This window comes from Rhamphochromis longiceps, linkage group LG17 (genome assembly GCF_057381845.1).
Source record: "Rhamphochromis longiceps isolate RC_006_pf linkage group LG17, R_longiceps_female_GT1.1, whole genome shotgun sequence".
NCBI lineage: Eukaryota > Metazoa > Chordata > Actinopteri > Cichliformes > Cichlidae > Rhamphochromis > Rhamphochromis longiceps.
The window spans coordinates 34,333,340-34,350,485 of NC_140573.1; the positions used below are offsets into that span (position 1 = coordinate 34,333,340).

At 42.5% G+C, this 17,146-nt stretch overlaps 2 protein-coding genes across 9 annotated transcripts in view; both read right to left on the reverse strand.

Moving 5' to 3' along the window:
- The window catches only part of grm8a (glutamate receptor, metabotropic 8a), a 307,806-nt gene extending 301,503 nt beyond the window's left edge, over window positions 1–6,303 (reverse strand). Inside the window, exon 1 of the mRNA XM_085386123.1 lies at window positions 5,902–6,303. The gene's annotated coding sequence lies outside the window, so the exon portion shown is untranslated. The remainder of the gene's footprint in view (window positions 1–5,901) is intronic.
- Window positions 6,304–10,770: 4,467 nt separating this feature from the next.
- The window catches only part of znf800b (zinc finger protein 800b), a 28,751-nt gene continuing 22,375 nt past the window's right edge, over window positions 10,771–17,146 (reverse strand). For all 8 annotated transcript variants that reach the window (XM_085386587.1, XM_085386584.1, XM_085386586.1 and 5 more), the window contains 7 exons: window positions 15,168–15,348; window positions 14,890–15,079; window positions 14,642–14,804; window positions 13,579–13,943; window positions 12,317–13,480; window positions 11,828–11,937; window positions 10,771–11,339 (listed from right to left, as the gene is read on the reverse strand). In XM_085386587.1, the coding sequence (XP_085242713.1) occupies window positions 11,836–11,937; window positions 12,317–13,480; window positions 13,579–13,943; window positions 14,642–14,804; window positions 14,890–15,079; window positions 15,168–15,348 (2,165 nt within the window). In that variant the 3' untranslated portion in view covers window positions 10,771–11,339; window positions 11,828–11,835. The remainder of the gene's footprint in view (window positions 11,340–11,827; window positions 11,938–12,316; window positions 13,481–13,578; window positions 13,944–14,641; window positions 14,805–14,889; window positions 15,080–15,167; window positions 15,349–17,146) is intronic.

Here is a 17,146-nt window from a genome sequence, read left to right on the forward strand (position 1 = left end):
TCTTGGCATATCGATGAGTGGAACAGCTGCTAAAATTACAGCACAGAAACCTTTTGGCGAGCTCCTCGGGCTATTCGCACGAAGGCACGTGGATACCTGCTTGTGGAGGGAGAGGAAGAGAGCCGAGGGAAGCAGCAGGGGAGACACAGAGGAGACACAGACGGTGAAAAAGATGAAGATAAGGGAGGAGAGACAGAAAGGGAAAGCATGTAAGACAGAGAGGGAGAAGCAGAGTCAGCGGAGAAAAAGACAGAGAGCGCTGCTGTGGAGCAAGTGTGCTGCATCATTCAAACACCTGCTGTTTCTGCTGCAGTTAAATGAACACATTACATCCAGCGCAAAACTCTCTGTCACACACACACACACATGTGCACAGAGCTTCAAATCACAACAGGTAGCATTAATGTTGAGTCCCTTTCTGGAGAAGATCCTGCAAAATGATACCAGATGACTACTTCAAACTCACTCCTGTAGGGAGAGTTGTAGCTCTATCTATGGTGAGCAATGCTGTATTTAGCAGTCATGTTGAAGAACATGACTTTAAAACTTGGTTTTGACAAACGTGTTGATTTCTACATGATAGCGGTGCTAATGTGCTTCCATTAGTTCATGCCTCAGGGGATTTAATCTCTAATTCGACCCTGATCTAGAATCATAGATTTTATTTTGCACTAACGCTGCATGAAGAGGTAATTTATGCAAATTTGTTAATGCCACTAAGTAATCAAACCCTAAGTGGGTTAATTAATCTACAACTTAACAGATTTAGTGAAAAAACATTTTTTCCATCCATTTTTCTAAGAAATCTATTGTTAAAAGCATCAGATATACAATTCACTAGCATTTAAGACCAACCGAGGGTGTTTGGTTGATATACACGCATCAGTCGCTTCATTAGGTACACCTGTTCAGCTGCTCATTAATGCAAACATCTAATCATCCAATAAAATGGAAGAAATCCTGTTCATCTAAGGAGGTAAACATGATTGAGACAACTTGGCGAAGTTCAAACTAAGTATAAGAATGGCAACAAAAACAGGTGATTTAGGTGACTTTGAACATGGCGTGGCTGTTTGGCTTTTCCCACACAACCATCTCTAGGGTTTACAGAGAATGGTCAAAAAAAAAAAGAAAAGACAGAAAAATAACTTGTTCAAGGGTGAGAGGAGCTTGGCCAGACTGCTCTGAGCTGATAACAAGGCAACAGATCACTTATTACTGAAAAAAGTAAGTGAATTACTGAATTTTAATTTAAAAAAATTGCCTGCCTGTGTCACCTGTTAAAGTTCAGGTGCCGGCAGCTTATTGGGGTCAGCACATACTCTGGATTCTTTGCTGGCATTGCCTTAGCATACTGTCTGTGCAGATTCTTGCAAAAAGCCGAAGTTGTGTTAGCCAGATAATGCTGCTGTTTCTGTCCTGTCTGTTTACATTTTGCACTATTATCCTTTTGTAAAATAAAATGAAAGCAGTGTTCACTCTTCCACTCCTCAAAAGTTGCAGACCAATCCAACATTTTCTGCACAGAACATGAAATCGCTGACTGGAGCAGCTGGAAGAAAAAAGATGCTTTTTTTTTTAGTCCGCCCCTTTAAAAGAACCGTTTTAGTGGACTGAAGAACCGTTGTATGAGTTATGTATGGACATAATTGTCAATGTAATATAATTAATGAACTTAGTACAGTAACATGTTACATTACTGTATTAATGAAAAATGTAGTGTGACAACAGTGGTATGCAGCAGAGCATCTCTGAACGCACAACACTTCAAATCTGCAGCAGCAGAAGACCACACCGGGTGCCACTTCTGCCATCTAAGAACATGAAACTGAGGCTTCAGTTTGCATGAGCTCACTAAAACTTTCTTTGTCTGACTGTCTTGATTTCTCTTGCAAAATTTGAATGGTAGCATCAGAGTTTGGCGTAAACAACATGAAAGCATTCATCCATCCTGCCTTGTGTCAGTGGATCACGCTGGTGTGATGCAGGATATTTTCTTTGTATTGTTGAAATACCAAAGTCTGCCTGTGTTGTTGCTGACCATATCATGTTCATAAAAACTTCTGAGCAATGTTTCCAGCACCTCAATGAATCGACATCAGGAAAAATGAAGGCAGCTCTGAAAACAAAAGGGGAGGGGTCCATCTTTGTACTAGCAAGGTGTACATAATGAAGTGACCAGCGAGTGTAAATCTTATTACATCATTTGCACACATTTAGGCCATCACTCTAAAACGTCATTCTTTATTATAGTTGTCCTGCTTACCCAAATACACACAAGCGTTTCTTTTGAGGTGGCCTATTTCACACACACAAGCCCGTTAATTGGCCGCATAGTTCTTTTCATCCTTATCTTCTTCCCTTAGAGAATAGTGTCTCAGCACAAGTAAACTACTGAGTTGTATCCTAATGTTAAAGGAAGACTTCAGGAGGAACGGCTTACTCATTTTCTAACAAAGAGTCAGGTGAGGTCATGTCTGGTCATTAAACAGAAGCCAGCAGACTATATCAAGACTGAGAACGAGTGGAAACACTAAGAAGTTGCCAAGATATTTTCCACCCACAGCTTACGCAAATGATTATGACTATGCAACAGGCTAGCCATTTCCCCCTGTTTCCAATCTTTACAGTAAATTGAACTAACTGGCTGCTGGCTGTCGCTTTATATTTAGTGTATGCACGTGTGAGTCGTACTGTGAAGGTAAATAAACATAAACATTTCCTAGAGAAAATAACAGATGCGTGAGAATTCATATTTTAAAACATGCTCAATCTTTCCTTTCCTTTTTCAAGCGTTAAAGCCTGGAATAAACAGCACATATGTGATAACCTAGACAATACTGGACCTGAAGGTACCACCTACACCAGCACTGGGTCCGCTTCAGTGAGTCATTACAGCCTTGCCTATATCATCCTGTAAGAGTTTTTCATATTAAATGACTATAGATTTGCAGTTTCTTCTTTTTGCAACGATAGTTTATAGCTGTGAAAGCTGCAACTATATTGTATAGAACGAATTTGCCTGTTTGCCAGTATGTGGTCACTTTGACATCCCTGCTTTATTTGCATATGCTCAACCGTGCATCATTTTTATGGGTTTTGTTTTTTACCTACCACAAGAGGAGATTGGCCCATTTTCAATCCTGACCATTTATTATGTAAAATAGCCCTAAACGCTAAATGCATTAGTTTAACTTAACCCTGGAGAACCCATGGGGTCAAATTTGACCCCATGGGTTCTCCAGGGTTAAACATTTGCACTACCCAATACTGAAATGTCCAGCACTCCTTAGGAGTTGGCTACAGTACTCATAATCTTGAACTGTATATGTCTGCTGGCCCATTAATCAAATCCCAGAGCAGTTTTCAAAAAAAGATTTCTCACCGTCTCCCCATAAAACAACAGCATAGCCTTCCTGTAATGAAAGCCAAGCATCATTTAAAGACTTCTGAACCATTCTGCAGACCTGTTTGATTTCCCCCACGGGAGGCCCTAACAAGTTCTGGACTCAGATCTCATCCCAGCGTGAGGTGCACTCTTGAAGAATCCATTTATAATTCGATTCTGTCCCAATTAATTCATCAGTTTCTCTTCACTCTAAATGGAATTAGGTCAAAGCCACTCATACGGCCAAGCCCCCGCTACGATTAAAAACCCTGCTTTATATAGGTTATCCAGTTCTGATTCATCTAACAGTGTTCTCCCTGCAACATTGTGTGTTCGACACTTTTCGCCTTGAATTCAAGCAGAGAATGGGTTTAAATTGAGGCCCGGGGCCCCCCAGTCATTAAGCCGCACTAGATTATAGCCAGCTCAAGTCTACGTCTTAGTATATTCCAATGGGGTCCATTAAACTGTGGTACAGCTTTCTGTCAATCCTTTTGCCTGTTTTTTGCTTCTTCTTTTTTAAGTTCATCCTTGCAGCTCTTAGCACTTGGCAGGCATCTCATATTCCCGAACAGGGAGCAAACCGCATGAATATTTTTAAAACCAGAAAGGGGGCATTTATGATTTAAAAAAAACAGCTACACTGGTTCAAGATGTAACTACATGCAAACGTCTCAAGTGGGGCACTAAAAAAAAAAAAAACACAGATCAGGGCAACGTGCGAATGTCTCGTGACTGAGCTGAGGCCCCGAGGTTATTAAAAGTTTCCTGTCTCATTTACACTCACGCCCTCTGAGGATTATCAAGTTTAAGAGGTGAAAAGACATCCTTTGTCTGCACGCTCATGAAGCAGCCCTACACACCTGAGCTTATGCTGATCTTAACCAGTTTGGCTATCGCTATTTGGCTTTCCAATCGGAGCCTCTGTCACACTCTGTGAAGGCTCAAACATCTGCTTTTTTTCTCTCTTCTCCCATGTGGCAGCCTAGAAGGAGGCAGAAGAAATCCCGAAGAATGAGGCTCCCGCTGATGTGACGCTTATGTGCTCAACGATGAAGAGTGTTAAACCCCCCCACCCTCCGAAAGGCTGCAGCTGGCTCATCACTCTTTTTAATTCACACCCATGGCAGGCTGTCTATGAGCCTGTTGCCCACTTCTGGTTGTGTAGTCAAGTAGGGAGGTTTGGGGGGGTTCTTCACTCACTTTTTTTCCAGATTCTTCCTTCTCCTCCTCCCTCCATTTCTCTCTCTCTCTCTCTTTATTCCCTGCCACGCTCTGCCTCTCTGCCACCGTCTTGTCTGCCTCGCTGCTGCATCGCATCACCTTCTACAGGCCGTCTCCATCTCTCTTGAGAGTCCACTGCTCTTTTCAGAAAGTGATAGCTTTTCTGCTGCCCTGTCCTCTCCCCTATCCTCCTCTCCCCCCCCCCCCCCCCCTCCACCTTCCCCTTAAGTAGGTGTTCTTCGCCACCCCCTCCTTCATCTTCTCACATACATGCCTCGTTTTATTCCTCCCTTCTCTCGCTGTCACTTTATTTTATTTATTTTTTTCTATTTTAGCTGTTTCATAGGCCACCGCTGCACTAAAAAAAAAAGTGGTGATTCCCTCAAAACACACACACCCTCACACAAATCTTTGGATCCGACTTCCGTTCAACCTGTTATAACCCTAACCAAGGCTGTAGATGAATAAATGAAACGTGGCTGAACTTGATTGTATATTTTTTTTCTCCTGGTCTCTTCTCCAAACACTCCAAACATAGTTCACGTTACCCCTGAATGTTACCTCCAGAGGGAAAAAGACTTTTCTTAGTCCTTTAAAGCCTTTTTGATTGTTTCCAGTCTCAGCACACATCAGTGGGGCACGCAGAAAAAAGCTTACGCATCCCTTTAAAACACACACACACACACATGCTTCTGATGTGATTAAGTCATGTGTCAGAAGATAACGCAGAGCTCACAGGTTCAAAAATAAGACTGTGCGAGATCAAAGTCTAGGGGTGTGTGTGCTCATTATGCAGCCCTTTGGGCTTCATTCGGTACAGCAGTGGTGGTATTCTGATTGCAGCCTAATTAAGACACTGCCATCCTCAGTGAAAGCAGAGAAACACCCGTGCAATGATATCTGGAGGAGCAAAATTCATGCTCATTATATCATGTCTCTATTTTTTCCCCTATCACACATCCACGGAATCCTGAGTAAAACACACCTTTGAACGGGTGCTGTTAGAGCATGTACTCACCCAGCCACCACCGTGGGGAAATCCACGACAGAGAGAGAGAATAAAAAAATGCATAAAACAATAAAATCCCGCAAAAAGTAAGAAGCAGTGAAACTGAGACAATGAATAACACAGACTGGTCAAAACCATTCAGCAAAGGAATGTGTGTTAGAGAGAGAGAGAGAGAGAGAGAGGGAAAGGTGGGAAACACACACACACACCCTCGCTGAGAAATGCAAAAGAGATCAGCGCATTTGGTAACGTGGAGAAAAGAATCTGCGTGTTTAGATACCTCGGAAATGAGGAAAATCAAATCATCCGCCAGTGTGCGAGCGGTGATGCTCCGGCTCCAGCCTCCCCCGCAGGCTCCGTGGGGTCCCTGTCCGTCTAAAGCAACTTCCTTGCGAAACTCAGCAGTTTCACCTCCACCCTCACACACGCACACACACAATCAATATATATATCTGTATATCCTGAAGTAAAAATCTCTTTGTTCCACAACAGCAAAAGGAATTTGAAGACAATTTAGACAATCCTCATGGCGATGACTGGAGAAAGGAGCAGATCTGTGCAGCTGCCACACAAGACCAAAAACAAGGAAAAAAAGAAAAAAGAAAAGAAAGTGTTCTGTCGTGACCAACAGAGCTGATTTAGGGGCTCAAAATCAACTATTAACTCCGCACTTGTTAATGGAGACAATAGAGGGAGGCTGCCTGTAATGAAGTCGATGCCCAGGAATGAATCTCAGACAGAGAGGTGTGGAGAGAGGGAGAAAGAGAGCGAGGGAGAGGAGAGGGTGATGAAGGGGGGGACAGAGTGCAGGAATTCATCATGCGCGGACTCTCGTCAGTAACGCTCAATAACGCTGTTAAAACCCACCTGATTGTTATCCGCTCCTTCTCTAAGCTCTCCGCACTTTGCTCATAAACCCTTCCCGTGAAGTCCGCTCGCGCTGCTCCGCGTACGCGCGCGCACACTAACACCACCAACACCCCCCCTTCTCCAGGTTGTCGGTGCTGAAAAGGACAGCGCACGACACGAAGCTGCCACACGAAGCGCGAACCCCCCTGTCCCCCAGCTCTACGTGAAACATATGTATGTATTGGAGGCGTCGGGTCTGCATCTGCCGCCTGCACCAAATCATCCTCTAATTGCGCCACTGTCGTCCAGCAGAATCCACCCATTCAATCAAGTTTATTACCAGTCAATCGGATCGATTGTTTCCACAGTGGAAGGCGTTGGTTATTAGAACACGTTAATAAGTCATCAGAATATGCTCAGGCGGTTGTGCCACACTCTTAATTGCTTCAACTTCAGTCCGTTTTTTGTTTGGTTTTTTTTTACTGCGCCCATTGATTCCCCCTTCCACACACCCCTCCTCTTCCTCTTTGTACAATCATAGCGCCATGGTTCTTTGTGGTGAATGGAATTAAACAAATGAACCGCATCCCATCTGCTGTGTAATAACAATTTGATAAGCTGTGTGGAGTCAGAAACCAGGCAATTGAAACAGACCCGGGTGTTCCCTCATGTGACAGCGTGTAAGATGTGCGCAACACGTCCAATTTGTGGCTTTTCCGATTCGGAGGGAGGTGCATAGACGCGGAGCAATGGCACCATCTAGCGGTGGATGTCTTGTAATTGCAACAGGAAAGGGGCAGGTGAGCGTTATCAAATTCCTAAAGAAAATTAAAAGAAAGGAAAGAAAGAAAGATAAAAAGAAAAAAGTCATGGCAGGAGTTGAATAAAACAGTTTTGAAGTTTTTCTTTTTATAAATATGTACATGAGCTTTAATTCTATGGACTCAATTGGCCAATATAAGAAGTGTACTAAAATGAGCTTTCAAGTTAAAGTGTAACCTTCATGTCTACACTAGTAATGGGTTCATTTTGTTCCATCTCCTTTCATTTTATACCTCTGTACATAAGTTAGCTTGTTTGTTTGTTTTCAGGTCCCCTGAGCTCAGGACGTCAACTTTGAAGTAGGTCCTGTGACAGTGATGACTAAACTCTTCACGTGCCAAATTCCTTTCAGTTGATTTTCGAAATCTTCTTCAAAAACGTTACATTTGTTCTTTTTTAATGTTATTATGGTACAAACAGCTGTAATAAGTACTTATACAAAAGAACTTTCATTTCTAGATAGGTCTACTGAAATTGGAGTAAGTGACAGATTTGTATCGGGCAATTTTAAAGGTAGTCGAGTATTTCCACCAGATACATGACTTATACACCTACTTCTTTAATTAGACTTTGCTAGTACATGGTTGGACCTTGTGTTTTTAGAACTGCTTTAATTATGCATGCCTGAGACTCAACAAGATGCTGGAGACAGTCCTCCAAGATTCTGGTCCATATTGACATGATATCATCACACGGTTGCTGTAAATTTGCTCTATTGGATTGAGTTCTGGTGACTGTAGCATTAATTTGACTACAGTGAACTTATTGGTTTCACGTTTAAGAAAAGTTTGAGATGATTTGAGCTTTGTGGCATGGTTATCCTGCTAGAATGGACCACCAGAAGATGGGTGGCTGGACTTTTAAGGGGTTAGCAACAATATCCAGGTATGACAGTATCTTCTATTGTCCAGTTTCCTGTTCTTAGCTGACAGGAGTGGCTGCTGCTGTAGCTCATCAGCTCTTCAACCACTGACATCTGTGTTCAGAGATGCTCTTCTGCATACCTTTGCTTCAACGACAGGAACCATCCTCCTCTTACCTGTAGACCCTAGAGATGGTTGTGTGGATCAGCAGAAAGAAGAGTCCATCTGGCACCAACAGCCACACAACAAAGTCTCCCAAATCGCTTTTCTTCCTCATTATGCTGCTCAGTTTGATGTTCAACAATTTGTCTTGACAGGCAGACACTGCTAGTAGCAGCAGCATTGACCTACTGCCATGTGATTGGTTAATTATATGTTTGTGTTAATGAGCAGCTTAATACGGTGTACCTAATAAAATGGCCAGTGAGCATATCTGACAATGTTGTTTGCAGAGATTGAAATTATTACCCAGTGTAACGGTGTGGCTCACTGTCTATGGACCTACTGATATCAGGCTTTGACTGTACTTACGAATAGATATGTGTTCATATCTTTGAATAATATTTCCTGCACTCAATAAAATGTCTCTTACTGTCACCACCACAACTCAGTGGCATTAAAAAATAAAAAGATGCATTTCAGCAAAGTTGGGCGGGGAAAATGGAAAGCTGGGAAAAAAAGCCAAGTCTCCAAAGACATAATTCTTGAAAAACCAAATGAAATCTGCAAACGTTGTAAACAAACAAGACTGATTGAAGTAGGTGACTCACACTTCAAAGAGAGAGAAAAAGACAAAGCCACACAACAACCTACTGAGGTTTAAAGCAGTATAGTTTTATTTAAGTGGTTGGTTTCAACATTCTTGTCACTGAAAGGCTTTTCTAACGCTTGTCAAATGCTCTAGAAGGTGAGCTTAATAACATTACAACTTATGATTAAAGAAATGTCAAAATTAAAAAATAATAATAATAATCTAAAAGTCTCTTGAGGTTTCATTCCTGCTCTCTTCTGGACACATTTCAACAACAAAATCTCCTCCTTCAAACAGTGTAAGATTTTAAAAAAAGAAAAGAAAAAGAAAAGAACTAATGGTGGAACAATGCAAGCTTGCCTCAGCAATAAACAATTACAGAGTTGTAACTAGTCAGACGTGTTAAAAGCATATGGCCAACCAACACAAGTGAGTAACTATTTTGACTATTAGAACTATTATTTATACCATCCGTGCAGGATGGATCGATATATACACACTGTCAAGACCTCGCTGCTCTAGCATTTTGGGTTATAAAAATAAAGTTTGGTCTTTCCTTTTTTTCAGGTTTTGTTCCATTTCATGGCTTTCTGTTTGAACAGTAAGACATATCTGCTTTTGGTCTTCCTTGATCCTTTCTTTCCAACTCTTATGTGCCAGTGGCTCAAAGACTACCATCAGGAGCTGTTAGCAAACAAGTAAACCCCAACCCTTCCATCCCTCTCAAGTTTGGGTACAGGAAATCATATTTTGAATGGAATTCATACAGTACTTGGTAAAAAAAAAAAAAACAACAACAAAAAACAATCTTACAGGTAAGAAGGGAAAGAAAAGTTCATGCCCCTGCATGTTTAAGTGGATGTAACAAAATACTTAATGCCAATTGTTAAATAAGGGGAATTTAATAGTTTTGCTTTCTGGATTTGTGGCTTTCTTATTATTCAAACCTGCCATGCAGCACGCATGGCAGGTTTGAATAATAAGAAAGCCACAAATCCAGCTTTAGGCACTGAGGTTGAGACACATCTACCAGGACCTGTGATGGAAAGTACAGTAACTAAAGGAAGAATCAGCAAGATGACAGTGGTAAGAAAATAATGTCTTCCAGTTAACAGTTTAAGGCAGTATGGCTGTTGGTGACCTGTCACATCCTGCAAACATTCAAGCACACATTACTCCACATAATGTGCTGTTCAGTTCCTTCTCGCTGTAATTTAGCATGCAGGGTGTCAGTTTGATAGTCCAAATGTTTCCCCTGCTGTACCACGTGTTGTTTCAGACTTTTATAAGTGGGAATTTGATTCATTTCTATAAAGTGAAAGATTCCTTCCAGAGTACAAAAACGTTCTCTGGAAGGATAACCTGGTGGTACAGGGTACTGTCATGGTAAAGGAAACACCCTTTACAAACATGCAATCACACCAAGTAGATAAGGCAGAAAAAACAGTGATTACCACATGAAACTGATTGAAGTGATATTAGAAGAAGCACGCACACATTTTGTTTTTTAAATCTTTAAAGAAAACTTAAAAATCCACTCTGGTATTTCCTTTTCTTTGGCTGTACCCTGTAATTCATAACATCTGAACTTGTTGGTCACTTTAGAGCTGACTAAATCCGACAAGTTTAAATTTCTGGGACAATGTACGTGACAAAATAGAGACTATTCAATTCTAAGGCGAGCATCAAACACTTTGGCTACAGTTTCTCTTCCTGGAAAGACAGCAGGGCACAAAAGTGGTCCAATCAACACAGGAATCAAGTAAGAGGGGGGAAAGCAGATGAACCAGCTGAATATAATAGGTCTGCATCACACCCAATTTAAGATATGGACATACATATAAGTCATAAATTAATGAAATGCTGCTGTAAGGATATAGGTTCATTTTGTGTAGGGTTAATTTAGCTTTATCTCTCAGTCTGTTTTTTGCAGAGACCACAATCCAGGTCTGATTTCCCTCCCTCTCTTACACACACACACACACACACACACACACACACACACACACACACACACACACACACACACACATAGATTAACTTCATCCTTTTACTAAAGGCCGTTTACAGGAGCAAAGCAGTACAAACTAGTCATCTGCATATGGATCCATATTCACATCTTGTAGTAGGTAAATAGAGAATATATATACCAGTAGTGAGTCTCTGTGTAGATAGCAGCGCCACCATCCAGCATGCTGGCTGGCTTCATCATGAAATTATACATGAATGTGAGATTCCAACAATATATTTGGTTCTTAAGCAAATGTGGAACATAAAACTGTTTGTACTTCACTCCTCCATCGGGCTCCGTTGTTCCTTTTTTGTTTGTTTCCTTCACATTTCCATCATCTTTTTCCTGTGCTTGCTCCATCTGCCTATTATTTTTCCAGTTTGTCATCGTTAGTGGCTCGCTAACCCTTTATTCCAGGGGGTCTGTGTGGAGACAGAGAGCAATGTAAAAGTGAGGGTAAAAAAATGATCAGAATGAGTTAAACGAAGAATCAAGGGAGAAGCAGGAGGTAAGAAAAAAGACTTCTAATGAGCAGAGTGATACACAGAGAAGTAAGTGAGAGTGAGCATGCAGGAAACAGCTGGTAAATCATGCCAAGCAGTTAATTAAAGGAGGAGAAGGAGGAGGAGGCTGATTGGGATTTCTCATCTCTGCCCAGGGAGTGGTCTTCAAGACTAACAAATAAACACACATTTCCTGCCACAAAGGAAACTGGCCCATCTCAAACACATTTATAGATTTGCTCAGGTATAAATGCATCTTGCAGGAGCTTGTCTTTTTGCAGTTTTGGCACACACATCAGGAAACAGAGAGGGAGACAAAAAAACAAAAAGACAAACTGGCAGGGTGAGAACGAGGCAGCGATGAAGCAGCGGACTCGCTGCACTGGAGGGAAACTCTGTGTTCTTACACTGTTTTTCACCAGACCAGGGATTTGGAGCGGGTGCTGACTCCTTTCCTCCTGCTGGCTGCTGCTGTCGTTGCGTTACGATGGCTTCGCTTATGTGACTCCAGGTACAACTGAGGAAAATCATTCACAAATACATTCAAATGTTATGCAGATGTATGCTAGTGGTTTATTTTCATTTTATGAAGTCACTACTGGCCAAATGTGTTTTAATGTTGTGGTTGCAGGAAAAATAGCATACGGATGAATGCTTAATCTATGGATGACTTTGATTAATCAATTAATCATTTTGCTTATATACCAGAAAACTGCAGAGAGTCCAAGGTGACTCATTTAAATGCAAATTTGTGCTACTTCCTGTCTCGGTCAGAGCACTCTTTAAAACTGTTGACATTTTTAACCTCTGTAAGACTTTCTGTGGTATAAACAAAGGTTATTTGGTCTTTGTCAGTATCTGCCTATTCTCACAGGGAGAATTCGTGTCAGTCATACCTTCTTAGCAAAGGCCCGTCCACACTGGTCACAAGCGTGAAGGGAGAAATTCTTTGTCACTCTGACTTCAGTGGACGATGTCCCCGTGCTGCTCTCTGACTGGGCGTCATGTCGCCGCGTGTGTGGGGTTTGGTTGCTGGGTGAGGAAGAGGTGGTGGTGTTGGTGTTGGTGGAGGAGGAGGAGTTGTTGCGTTGGTGTGTGTGTTTTTCGCTGCGGCGGGTCAGCGGGGGGCTGATGGGGTGGTGCTGATGGGTCTGCTGTCTCTCTTGCTTACGGGTGACGGGAGGGGACGGGGTGAAGACTGTCGACGACAGCTCCTGTTGTTTACGAGTGACGGGGGCTGGAGGTGGGGCAGAGGAAGAGGAGGCTGAAGAGGCTGTTGGGCCAGTTGTGGAGCACTCTTGCTTACGGGTGACGGGAGGTGAGGGGGAGGAAGACGACGAAGCGTGACGTCCGTTCACTTCCTCTTTGACGCTGCTGCCTGTCCTCTTGTTCGAATTGTTGAGGACTACCTCTGCTAGCCTCTTCACTGCCCTACTCTCCAGTTTGGGCATGATCTTGGCGAGGTACGTGGATGACTTCTTGTGAACTACGGTCACGTGACGCAAGACGTCGCGCTTGCGACGCGACTCGTAGCGACAGAGAGGGCAGCGGTAGAACTTAATGAAGATGTCGTTGCCGTCTGTGTGCAGCTCAATGTGTTTTGTTAAGTTCTGACGTGAGCTGAACTGTCGTTTGCACAGCTTGCAGAAGAGCTGCTTAAAGTCAAAGCCCACTGACAGTTTCGTCATTTTGGTGGCCATGCTGCCACTACACGCGTTTCCCCCACGGGAGGATGATGATGATAATGATGTCATTTTTGGGCTTGACGGGGCCTCTTCCTCCTTCACCTTCGTGGCATTGTGTGCCACAGAAACTCCTTTAGCTGTGCCAGTGCTGTCACTAGGAGAAGGTGCTGGACTGCTGACAATGTCCTCGTCGTCTTCTTCATCCGAGGGCTCCACTGCTTCCTCCTTAACCCTGACATTGTTGCTGACAGACAAGTTAGTGCTGCTGCTGTTGGAAGTGGCTGCTGCAGCGGTGGACGTTGCTGTACTAGAAGACTTGCTGCTTTTCATGCTGTATATCTTGTGGACTATACGCATGTGCCTCTTCAACATGAGCTGAAACACACAATTGAAATTCAAAAATTAATTCACGTTTGTTTTCTGAAGGAGCAAATTACATGACGACAAAATACCAACTTATTAACAAACCCTACCTGTGAGCTGTAATTCCTCTTGCAGAGCGTGCAGCGGCATGATGCCGAGTTTGCCTGTGTCGAGGCCGGGAGCTGAGTCTGAGGTTTGGCTTGGTTTTGGTTTGAAGATGATGTTTTAGAGTTCACAGGGGTGGACTTGGAGCTGTGGCCACGTGTTGGCGAGGCATTGCTGCTCTTTCTGGGAGGCGTGACTTCCAGTGAGAAGGGCTGGCCGGGACGTGAGGCTATGCTGGGTGTGATGGTGTCCCTTCGCAGACCACGATGCACCTCATCAAAGTGGCGTCGCACATTAGCTTTGGTAGCGAAGGTTTTGAGGCACACTGGACATGACTTTCCAGTAGGTGTGCTGAGTGTCCTCGGCCGACCTGTGGTGTCATGAAAAGGGTTATTATTGCGAACGATAATTCCTGCGGAAAAGTAAAAATTTCATTTAACATTAAAAAAACTAATTTTTTATAGCATGGTAGGTAAACACAAAGAACAATGAATAATAGCAAATGACCACAATTCGATACTTCACGTGGAATGTTTAGAACAATGTTACCAAAAATGACATCTAAAAAAATTCAAGCCCAGGCACTCGAGGTAGGTTTAAATGAGTAATAAATGCCTTTTACTTCATCAGGCTAAAGACATGAACATTTTTTGAAGGTTTACATTCACCTAACACTCAAAAGATCCCCAGTTTGAGAGACTGGGAGGTGAAACAAATGCCTTCAGGGCTGTTCCAGGAAGGGCATACCATCTGATGTGGTGACCCTTTGTGAATAACAGAGGAACCAAAAGAAGCTTTTCAGTGTCAGTTCTTTGTAAAAACAAGTCAATAACTTTTACAAATATTGTAAGGGTATGCAAAATACTGTTACACAATAGAGGGAGCAAGTTATTAATATTACAGTAATGCAAAGATCCATTTATTTTTCTTTTTTCTTAAAGAACAAGGAGGATTGTGGGAAAGGACACAATTTTAAGTAAGTTTTGTTAGATATTATAATTTGTCAGGACAGGAAAAGCACAACAGAAACTACTAGTCAATTTACCAGCACAAATACAGATTGCATACCTTTCACCATGGACAGCAAGCTCGTAGGAACTGTGCGTGTCTCTGTAAACTTTCTGAGTTCCTCGAGTTTTGTCTGGTGCATTTTGCGGCAGTGGCGTCTGATGCTGCGGCGCGAGTTGAAGTCTTGACCGCAAAGACAACAGGAGATTGTCACATCTTCAACCTGAATGAGAGTGAGAGAAATAAGACTGAGTTACTCAGCATCACAAAGAAGACAACGATTTGTCTTTGTTCTCTGCAACACCTACCCCACTGTTGGACCCCTCATCCTCAGGCGGTGGCTGCTCCTCTTTAGCCTCCTCTTCAGGCTCCCATCTCCTCTGTCCCTGGTTGTGTCCTGGGCTGTTGTGGCTTTCTGGTCCAGCTGTCTGGTTTGCCTGGTTATTCTCCACACTTTCCATTGATTCGCCCTCCCAATTTACTGGACTCTCTCTGGCACTGCAAGAAATACAAATATATCAGAAATGAAGAAAAGACATGATCTTAGAAGTTGTGGTACATCTTACTCCATCAGCGCAGTGCTGACCTGGGTGTGTGTGATGGAAACCGAGCAAGCTCCTCCTCTGTGGTGAGGTACTGAAACACAGCCTTTGTGGTGGTCTGAATGGGCTCCAGTCGGACTACGTAATCTGGCCGATCGGCTCGTGGATAGATAGCATCCAGTAAATCCTTCATGGCAACACTCTGCCTGTCATCACCTGATGAACCTATGAAAGAAAAATCCCAGGAAACAATCAATCAGCTGTTTGTCACATAATACACAAAAGAAAAACAAATGTATGCAAATAAACACAAATAAACACAAGTATATGAGTGTGACACAGATGTTCAGTCTCAGTGAAATCTTTAGAAGCTGAACTTAAGTCTGTATGACTTGAAGGCTATTCTGGTGCAGCTGCCTTATAAAGAGCAAGCTAGAAATTTGTCATGAAAACATTTGCCTTGCTAAAAATAAAATGCTAATACCAGCTGTGTTCACATGAGGTTACTACAGAGCCATGTTATACTGACAACACCCATTTAGAAAGGATATTTGAATATATATCGGAAAAAAAGATCATGAAGACAAGGTAACCCAAAATGAAAAGATTTTAATTAGTGGAAAATGATCCTCATTCAGCTGTAATGCCATCACCTGAAAGACTGCAATTTGGCCTAATGAGCTGCTACATCATACTATTAAAAAGAGAAACAGAAGCAGTCATTGTATTCATTTAAAATCTCTGACCTGTGGCAAATTGCACAAAGGCATCAGATAAAAGTGCCCAAATCTAAACGGACAAAATAATCTCACAGGGGCCGACCAGCTTTTCTCTTTAATTTTCTTTTGTGCTACTGAAAAGAGGAGAGAGTGAAACAACATTTAATATGGTTGGAGTGTAGAGTGGTTGTGGTGATTCAGGTTATGTAGTGAATGGATGAGGGTGCAGGGCTACAAAACACTGTCTCTGTGCAACTTTAGATTAGCACATATCCTTATCCACAAAGAGTATTTTATTTCAAGTAAATGCAAATGTTTACTCTTGACAGGATTAGGGTTTCCTCAACAATAATAAAGCCCTTATTTTATTCTTATAAATCACTGTGTGGTATGGGAACTGCAACAAAACTGATTTAAAGTCCCTCAGGTGGATTATAAGGACAGCAGAGAAGATCACTGTGGCCCTACCACTTACAGAACTATACAATGAACACTGTATCTGCTCTACAGAGCCCTCCCATCAATTGTTTACTGCTCTGCTGTCCGGCATATCTGAGCATCCAAACCAACACTCCCAGACACTGAAATAGCTTCCTCTCCCAGGCAGTAAGCCTCCTCAAAGCTTGGGGCACCAAGAGAGTGAACACAGGCTGCACTCACTCAGTCATATTTTACACTCTAGCATGTCTACACTGTATGGACATGCTTTAGACCACAGGTGACAAACTCCAGGCCTCGAGGGCTGCTGTCCTGCTTGTTTTCCAACTAGCCTGCCCTTGTAGCTTCTTATTGGCAAAGCACATGTAAACCAGATAATCAGCAGCAGGTAATGCAGGGATGTCTCAAAAACAGGCAGGATGCTGGCCCTCGAGGACTGGAGTTTGACACCTCTGCTATAGACTAACATACCTCACTAGCTCTACATTGAGACATACACAGCCACCTTAAATGGCACAAGGAAATTTACGCTCTTTGAATAACCACATATGTTATCCTCTGGTATATTTATACACACTTTATAGCTACCAGTGCTGTTACTGTAAAGTCTGCCTCTGTGGTTGTTATCGCTACTGGCAATGTAATCATGATGTCAGTGTCTGCACTGTAGGGTTGTCTTGCACTGTTATGTAGTGCCTCATGGGTCATACCTGTATTGAACAAGTATGAATGAGTCATTTTCTAATATAATACACAACAAACCTTAGTTGATAGACTCCCGATTAGGAAAAACAAAAACAAAGCTGTACTTACTGCCGCACAGATCAAAAAGCAGATGAAGATAAGATACAATTAAAAGACTTTTT